The sequence below is a fragment of the Lygodium microphyllum genome, chromosome 6, assembly GCF_053477565.2.
Source record: "Lygodium microphyllum isolate KBCC chromosome 6, Lygodium_microphyllum_v1.1.10, whole genome shotgun sequence".
Lineage (NCBI taxonomy): Eukaryota > Viridiplantae > Streptophyta > Polypodiopsida > Schizaeales > Lygodiaceae > Lygodium > Lygodium microphyllum.
Genome location: NC_141140.1, coordinates 173799047 through 173808982, shown reverse-complemented (window position 1 = coordinate 173808982; position 9936 = coordinate 173799047). Strand labels below are relative to the sequence as shown.

Sequence of the window (9936 nt, the reverse complement as noted above, 5' to 3'; positions counted from 1 at the left end):
CCTAGTTTTTTTTTTGTTTTGCTTTTTGTGAGTTACATGATGATAGCGATTTACAAAACAAGAATGACAATGAGGGGCCAACTAATGACACTAAAAGATGCAATGCTTATTAAGAGTTTTACAAAGTTCAAAATTAAAAAGAGATGCGACCCTCAATTGGTGCTCCCTTAAAGCTCTTGTATTCTATCTACCTTCCTCAGTTCCTCTCTCTCTCACTCTCTCAAAAGGGCGTGGGAAAGGAGGCAAAATTGTCCATGTGCACACGTCTTGTGATTGTGGTGTAGTAGTCGGCGGGTAGAAAGAAGCCGAGGAAAGAAGAAGGGGGTGTGCTGACATAATAAGAACAGGTTTTCGCGTTGATCGCCGTCTTCCTCCAAACTCACCTTCTTCTTGTTCTTCTCCTTCCATCACCAAGCAGTGTTTCTGACTCTTCTCCTGATTCCATCATTAAGCATTTCTCCTGAGAAAATAGAAAACGCTCTCTCTAGTCCATCTCTATCAAGGTGGGAGAACACAAGAGGCAGTTTGTCGTAAACGACGGAGGTAGTGCCTTCCGTATAGGAAGCTGGAGGCTCGCCATTGGTAGAAAGGAACTCTTGCATATTGAAAAGCCTCTGCTGAGATCTTGCGTTGGATTCGATGGGAACCACCACCACCACAGTGTCCCCTCTCGCTAAGTATAAGCTCGTCTTCCTCGGGGATCAGTCCGTCGGGAAAACCAGCATCATTACCAGATTCATGTATGATAAATTCGACAATACTTACCAGGTACTCTGGTTGAGCGTCTCTCACACCGGATTAATGTGCTTTATATATTGTTGTCAAATCCTGGTTTACGTAGATCGTTGCACAAACCTGCAGATCTGATCATTGTAACCGGCGTCTCCAGAAACCTCGGTCTTTAGCTGCATGCTTGATTATTTATGGTTTTGTTTGCGTGGACAATTATGCATCATTATGCAGTATTGCAACCACGTTATAATTGCCAGGGAATCATCCTAGCTTCCTGTTTATCAATCTGAATGTGCTTAAACTATCTATGCGCAATTGTTAAGTTATGAACGGCATCGTTCTATCGCAGCCTAAATCCCATGGTTGATGTTATTCAACAAACTCGCTATAACGTTGTAGAATCTATTAGGTCGTTCCTATAATGGCCTGTAGTTTGTGGCCTTATAAAATAAGGCATATATGTACACAGGGTGTACTGTCTGTCTCATTTTAGGGAACTCTGGTTGGATGAGACATCTGCTGAGCATGTTGAGACCCAACATATCACAAGTGACCACGTCAAATCTGTGTTTACACTGCTTTTTTCGAGGAACTTTGAGAATGGATAGTGAGTCCTGACTTGACAGACGTTTCACTTGCACAAAATCCTCATTTCAGAAGATTTTGTTTTCTTTCCTACAAAAGCACGTTTCATCTTGCCTACACGTAAATGCATACTTCAAAATTGGAAGATGTGTGAAATCCAATTGCTGTACAAGGTGTATTGATGCCTTAAAAGTAAGGTCGGGTCTAAGTTTTGTTGTCCTTATGCTTTATTTGACTTATTTTCTCACTTATGTGCTCAGCCCTAGCTGTACCTGCCTGCTTGCCTCCTGCATGCCATCTAATATCACTCACATTGCTCCATGAGCTCAACCTTCTGTCCTTTTTGCACACCATGACCTTTGCCTGCCACTTATAAGTAAGAGGAAGCAAGTTTCACATGGCACATGATGAGGCTTCTTTGGCATCAAGATCACTGATTTGTGGTCCCAAGGAGCTATCTCAGCAAACGTGGAGTCTTTTGGCTCAAGATCTAGAGGCACAACAATGTGGTCATTGGTGACTGACACAATTACGGAGCATTCAGATCAAGTTCATCAGCTGAACGGTCTTTGTTTGTGCATGACCCTTGTTTTATTCATGCTCTTTTGCTTCATTGCTCTTTCAAGTTTTCATCAAATTGCATTCCAGGTGTGAGGAGATCTAGGGTATTGGGATTATGGACTAGTTTGGGGTGGCTCGCTTATAATGGGTAGTCAGTTGGAGCTCCAAGGCAGGTGGTCCATCTTGAGCTTTTTCTAAGTTCTTTTAGATTATAGTTGAAGTATATCTTGCTCACCCTTGGAAATGTAATGTAAATGTAGGATGGCACAAACCTTGGGCAAACATTGTAGTGTCCTAGCTCTTTTTAGCTTAGGGATCATTTCTAGTGAGTGGCCCTTGTAGTCTAATAGGTGAATTTGACTAACTAGTTGATCTCATTGATTAATTAAGGATTGAAAGTTGCTTTAACTTGCCTAAAACTCGAGTGAGACAATATAGGACAAACCTTTAATGATTTACATGGTACGTAGAATCATCAAACCCCACTTTGATTGCGTAGGGCCATTCGAGATATCCATAATGTTGGTCAACCATTTTAAATTTTTACCCTTGATCTGAAAAGCTTTTTGACAAGGTGCTGAGAGTTGGAACAATTATATGGTCACTTGAAGTCGTTTGCTTGCTGAGTTTGGAATGGATAAAGGCTAACTTGATAATTGATTGAGGCACAGATACATTTACTAAAATATAAGCAAGCTGTGTGATGTAGTATGCTTAACGATTCAGACATCCACTTATTTTCATGTCTGTTGCATGCTTTTGAGTCACCTAGTGCAGAAAGTGCTATTGGAAAGCATTGCAATCAATGGGAATAGTATGAATGCAACTCATTCTCAAGCACTGAGGAAAGTGCAATATGTTCGGGATGATAATACAATGTTTAAGGCACATTTCTAAACGGCTTAGTGAGGCTTATGGGCAAATGTATAGGGACCTCCAATTTAGTAGAATGTTTATTACCATGGAATCAACTTGTTTCTTATGGATAGACTTTGGGTATTCCCAAGGGGTGCAAGGTGTCAATATGCATGGGCACGGCAAAAATATGGATAATGAACTGTTTTACAACCTTTGGCACTTTCAGGGTGCTTTGATAGGAGCTCAGTGTTTCAAGCTATAGCTGGTAATGCCTTGGGCAAGTCTTTGAATGGAAAGGAACTAAGTTGCTGGTCTTCAAATTATTGTGCTAGATTTGTAGTGCAATATACTTGGGGGGGTTGTAACTTGGAATGCATTTTGGCATGTATGGTAATATTGGCATGCAGCTGGATAGGCAAATTGGTATGCTTGGACAATCAGAAGGTCTTGCAGGGGAATTTGGTATACAAGGTATGGGCTTGTTCTATAAACTCTGTTTCTTGATTTGGAGTATTGCTGATGCTCTAGAGCGAGGTGGTGTTTCATGTTTCTATTTCTTGGTATAGCTACACTCGCATATCTAGAGGTTGAGTGGAGATCTCTCCTAGATTTTGCAGAGATGTTGTGGTGTTGATAGTGTTTTAGTCTTGAGATATCTATGAGTTAGTGTGGCAGACACATGTTGCCATGATTATTTACTTGTGCAATGAGTTTCATTTTGAGAGTTGTGGATTTGTCATAGTTACCAAGAACGGGACCCCCCGGAACGAGGGGAATGCCCAAAGTTAGGGAACGGGAATGGAGGGAACGGCATACATATATATATATATACATATATATATATATATATATATGTATATATATATATATAGATATATATATACATATATATGTATATATATATGTATACATACATATGTATGTATACATATATATGTATATATATATGTATATATATATACATATATAGATATATATATATATAGATATATATACATATATATATACATATATACATATATATACATATATATACATATATATATACATATATACATATATACATATACATATACATATACATATATACATATATACATATACATACATATATACATATATATACATATATACATATACATATATACATATATATATATACATATATATATATATATATATATATATATATATATATATATAGAGAGAGAGAGAGAGAGAGAGAGAGAGAGAGAGAGAGAGAGAGAGAGTCAAGTCTTAGAATCTAGAGAGATCATATCAACCATAATTTATGAAATTAGAGATATAATAATCAAGTTTCAACAATAATAAAGATTCAAAACATTGTAATCAGCAATGGATTGTCGCATTCATGATTGAACATTGTAATCAACAATGTTGCATAAGTCCAACAAGTGTGCATTGCAAAGACACAAAATATATACTAAACTTTAAAGTCTAAAGATCCAAGTTACAAGAGCTCCAATTTCCAAGTCAACACTCTAAAGTTCCAAAAGGCTAGCCGCTAAGTGCTTTGATTCATGGAAGATGGCTCCATGTGCTTGAATGCTTATCCTGCTGAATAACATCGTGCTCATCACCATCACCATCATCATCATCATCATCATCGTCATATTTTTCCCAATGTATAAGGCAATCAGCCTTTGCAATTGATGTACGAGCTAGCAAGCGAAGATTGGAGCTCACATAAACTAGGTCATTCGTCTTCATTGTACCAAGACGATTTCTCTTCTTTGAGTGAATGTGATTGAATGAGCTCTATAGTTGCTCTAAACAAGAAGAGCTAATTGTTTGGCTAAGAATATGAATAGCCAAACTTTGCAACTTTGGAGCTTTTGCCCCGTAGTCCTTCCACCATAAAGCAGCCTCAATATTTGTCTTGTTCTCTAGTGCATCCTCTGTACCAAACATCCCTAATGTTTGCCGATACACAGAGAGCTGATTTTTAATTTTGTGTTGCATTTCACGGCTAGGATAAAGCCTTGCCAGCAATATGTTTCAAGCCTTGATCACCTCAAGGTCTCTTTCTTGCATCTTTTCTTGAAACTCAGGTTCAAGCACATATGCTGCAGCATGTATAGGAGAGTCATACTCATTGCATCTGCTGATGCATAACTCCTTGATCTGCTCATACCTATTTGCCTTTGGTTCCAAACTCTCCAACCTCTCAATCATGCGATCCATACCTTCATAGATCTTCCCAATGCATGGATCCATGCTATCTACAAGCCTCAACATGTGCATAATAGGATCAACCATTTGGTTGTTGCGATTCACCTCATCCCAAAAATCTCTATCAAAGACATGCATTACATAACACAGCAGTAGCAGTGGCAGCCCCAGTCCAATTTTCATACTCATCACTAGCATATAGCTCCCTAGTTGCACCTTTGCAATAGTGCAATCGACCAAGCATAAGAAAGTTATATGCAAATCGTGTATCTGAGTATTTGAGAAGTTCTTTGTCACTTCTCTTGCGAAACTCAGCATGCAAGTATTGATGATTACATATAAATGTGATAATCTTGTTGCTTTTCACAACAAGAGATGCAATCCGTGGCAAGTCCCCAATATCCTTCAACAAGTTATTCAAGCAATGCGCCATGCATGGACTAAAGGTGATATGTAGATACATTGCCATTAAAATGTTTCTTGCTACCCTGTTTGTAGGTTCCATCATTTGCCACAAACTGCACTACATTTTCTGCCCCAACAGCCTGCACTGCCTCGCACCACTCAGATGTGCCAATACATCTGCACTCTTTCCAGTCTCTAAAGCATCATGACTACCAATGAAGTATACACCCCTACGAGAATATGCGACAACACCATGTATGGACCTATGGCGCGTGTCACTCCATCCATCTACTCCATTTCTTGCCCATTGATTGCGAATATTTGCTATTGCGATCTCTATGGCCACTTTCTCCTTTTGAAGCAATGTAGTCCTGATAGTTTTTGATGAAGGCGGCTTATATGTGGGTCCATTCTCTGCAATCTTTGTTACCATATTTAAAAAATAAGGTGACCTGGCTGATTTGAATGCAATATGGTTATGGTAAAAAAAAGCGTGCCACTGTTGCATCTGTTTCCTCTTTTTTCTTTGGTTCCCATGAAGTGTGCAATGAACTTTGTCTGATACCACGACCTTGTTAGCAGATTAGTCAGTTCATGGTTGAGTTTGGACTTGTAATTCAAACAGGCTGGGCACATATAGATTATTTAGGCATTTTATTTGCCATTATTTATTGAGGTTTGGGCATTATTTGCTTTGTCCTATTTATTGTCAGGCTCCCTCCTCATTTATTCATTCATCACTGGACAATCCTTGGAGAGAGGGAGCAGGTGCGAGTGCCTCCATAGCCGGTGAGTCATTTATAGACCACTCTCTCATTCATTCCTTATGGCTGATTCATTCAGTCCGTCACCTCTTCTCTCTAGCCTCTCCACTACCCTCATACCCCTTTAGGAGGACATTACAGCTTGTGGTTCATGGCTGTCTTCATCATCTTCCTTGTGCTACCCTTGTTCCCTTGTATCACATTCACTCCATGATTCAGAACTTCATCATTCCATTCATCAAAGTTTCTTCTCTCTTCTCTTCTCTTCTCCATGTTTGCCGAGTTCACTCCGTATTCCTCCCCGCAAACCCTACTGTCTCGTTGGTACGTCATCTTTTGACATGGTATCAGAGCTGGATCTGCTCAAATAGCGGTAAAGATCCTCCACTCTAGTGAAGGCAAAGACCAGTGGCGGGTTCGGCATCCACTTCTCTTATTCGTTCGTTGCATCAAAATCTCGTTTTTGTAGGTTTCAGGTGTTTTCAGCTTGCTGCCCACACCCCTTTCGCGGAGGACATCGCAGTCTCAGCTGTCCCTTGCTATCATCTACAGTCTGGCACCTGTTTCCAGCCTTCCACCCGCAGTTTGCAGCTGTTTACAGCAAGGCGACTGTTGCTGATTACTCTCCATTTAGAAAACAATCTCGTTTTTGCAGATTTCAGGTATTTCAGCTTGCTGCCCACACCTCGGACGCAGAGAACATCGCGGTCCAACCTGGCCATTGCTGTCTACAATAGTCTGGTGCCTGTTTCTGGCCTATCATACACTGTTCGGAGTTGATTTCAGCATATTGACTGCTGTTGCTGTTTTTTCTTGCGTTTTTAGTCTTTCTTTCTCTTGCAGCCTATGTTTTTAGTCTTTCTCTCTCCTTACTTGCGTTTTTAGTCTTTCTCTCTCCTCACCTGCGTTTTTCTACTAGCTACAATCTCTTGCTGCTGGTCGCATCCTTCTCCCACTGGTAGCTCACTTCCAGCCCTTGCGCTGCCCTCCCACCCCTTCAGGCGGACATTGTGGTTCGTGCTTCACACTGCCCTCATACCCCTTGAGGTGGACATTGCAGTTCGTGGTTCATGGTGGCTGACCTCTTCCTTCTTCAACAAGGCACACTGATACCCATGGCTGCTTTATCAACAGATGACCAATCTACTAGGTGCTCCTGTTGTGGCATCACCGGACGCACTACCGATGCTTGTCAACTTCAACCTTTGCTCCCCACCCTCCCGAAGTATATGTCTTCCACCAAGCACTCCTTGTGCCACCTCTCCTTTCTGGGCCATTGAGATCGTTCTACATCGGTTATTAGAGTACTATGCTCAAGGCAATAAGACACATCCGATGCGCACTAAGTCCTTTCGAGCGCATGGAGGATCGATTGGTGCTACGACCTCCTGGAGATCATCGCAATGCCAGCGGCAGTCTTCTTTCACCTATTTTCAGGTACAGTGGCTTCCACAGCCTACAGATCTGCAGTTCACTCCATTGAGAGACAATGATCGTTTGATACCGTCTCCTTGTTAATCCGCTCCTTCGACAGTGGCTACTTGACTCCTTCCTCTTCTTCGGCTACCCAGTCCGCTCCATTGAGAGATAGTGACTGTTGCCCACCTCTTGCTCATTTTGAGCCCCACCCCTTCCCACCCTGAACTACTCAAGTTCGAGAGGCTACCTCTGGGAGCACTTCGGCACCCCAGATACCTTCTTCGGCACAATTGGCGGCACTTCCTTCGTCATTAGACATTTCGGAGTCCGTGATCCATGAGTTTTTGGATTCCCTATCTACTTCAGAGGGAGATTCAGAGGGGGATGCTATTTCTTTGCCCTCAGAGGGGGCATCTACTTCTTCGATTTCCGCGGGGGCTCCTTCACCTCTCATCTCAGAGGGAGGACCTACTCCACATGAAGTTCTTCCCCCATCCTCTACTTTCTTGGGGTGGCTGTCTTGGACCAGTCATCCCTTCTACTCGTACCCAGGATCTAGAGGATCTACCTAGATCGGTGCCCTTGGATCTTCAACAAAGCGACTTGGTGGCTAGGCCTTTGTATTCCTTCCAACATGGAGTCATGAAGCTAGTGGCTTCTCTCCTGAGGTTGAGTTCGGGTTCTATAGCTCATCCAATCTCCTGACTATCTTCAAAGGTCTCCTTTCAGGTGGTATTCTCAGATTACAAGGTGTATCTTCTTCGTCCCTTGGTCAGCATAGAGCCATCTCCCGAGATCGAGTACAGGGTATCCTTATGGTTCTTAACACCGCACAAAGTCCGACATTCCTCCTATGCATTGCATGTTTTCATCATCTTTCTACTAGGACTCTTGGGCAAGTGAACAATTTCCCCACGAGGGATACTGTCCAAGTTGCACCTGTTGCATGAGCATTCTTCAGCATGTAGCATTCCATCTCCACCTCACTCTTCTCTTCTTCCCCTTTTTGGGCTTGAGAGGGGGGGTTGAGAAACCCTTCACCCTTCACCCTTCACCCGCAGTTTGCGTTTTTTGCATTTTTGCGTTTTGCGTTTAGGGTTTGCAGCTCCAAAAAGGGGTGCCATGGTAGACTGACTGTGCCAATTTATAGGCCACTCTCTCATTCATTCCTTATGGCTGATTCATTTAGTCTGTCACCTCTTCTCTCCAGCCTCTCCACTACCCTCACACCCCTTTAGGAGGACATTGCGGTTCGTGGTTCGTGGCTGTCTTCATCATCTTCCTTGTGCTACGGCACCCTTGTTCCCTTGTATCACATTCACTTCATGATTCAGAACTTCATCATTCCGTTCATCAAAGTTTCTTCTCTCTTCTCTTCTCTTCTCCGTGTTTGCCGAGTTCACTCCATGTTCCTCCTTGCAAACCCTATTGTCTCATTGGTACGTCATCTTTTGACAAGGCAAGGCAGGTGGGAGAAGCGGGAGCAGGTAGACGACACAGGCGGGGTAGTTGCGTAATGCAGGTGGGAGAGGTGAGAGGCGCGAGAGTCGGGCCAGTGAATTGCAACGTGAATCGACCTTTTTTAGAAAAAAAAGTCAGTTGTTGGAACGACCGTTCCAAATAGGGAACAACCCTGGAATGGCTAGGGAACGGGACAGGGAACGGGCTGGAATGTTCCGCTAGCGTTTCCTGGGCTCGGACCTCCTGGAACACGTTAATCCATTCCTATTTGTAGGAACGGGCGTTCCTTGTCTCTATGGGATTTGTACAATTATGTTTGGTGTTCACTAGTGCAGTAACTACCTTTTTGATAATGGTACATTGGTGGTACATGTGATAATAGTATTGTTTAGTTATTTGGTCACATGTACTAGCCATTTGGTATGTCGTGTTGGATCTTAATTGGGTGCAATTGGGGTTGTTTGTGATGTTTCAAGGGGGACATGTTACCAGAATGAGAAATGTAAAATAGCTTTTAATGATTTGGTTAAACTCCACGTAAGGTTTTTGATTACAATGTGTACGAATTTTGGGACCCTAGCTTTGGGCATGGTGGTCATTGCACTGACAATGAAGGATTTGACACTCCGCATGCAATGGGCATGCATATAGGCTATGTGGGACAAAGGCATGGCACAAGAAGGGTGAATGCGAAACATTCATGGAAATATACCATGGTACATGTACAATGACAATTAGATAGGACCATGGAGTTTATCAAGCCACCACCAAGGTGCCTTAGAAGACATTATCATGACCATGTATTCCTTGCCTTGGCTGGATTGCCAAAGTGTCCGCTCATGTGGGAATAGACTAGGAGTAGAGGCTGCTCTTTGTCTCACCTTCCATCATGATGGTGAAAGGTAAACCGGCTTGAGGATTTGAATTTGCTAGACTTAATCTATGCTTGTAGAGAGCC

General features: G+C 42.3%; 1 protein-coding gene across 1 annotated transcript in view; it reads left to right on the top strand.

Annotated features, from left to right (window-relative positions):
• The first annotated feature begins 232 nt into the window (after nt 1-232).
• LOC148035420 (ras-related protein RABH1b-like) overlaps nt 233-9936 on the top strand; it is a 35651-nt gene continuing 25947 nt past the window's right edge. Inside the window, exon 1 of the mRNA XM_087680421.1 lies at nt 233-768. Coding sequence (XP_087536547.1) covers nt 640-768 — 129 coding nt within the window. The 5' untranslated portion in view covers nt 233-639. The remainder of the gene's footprint in view (nt 769-9936) is intronic.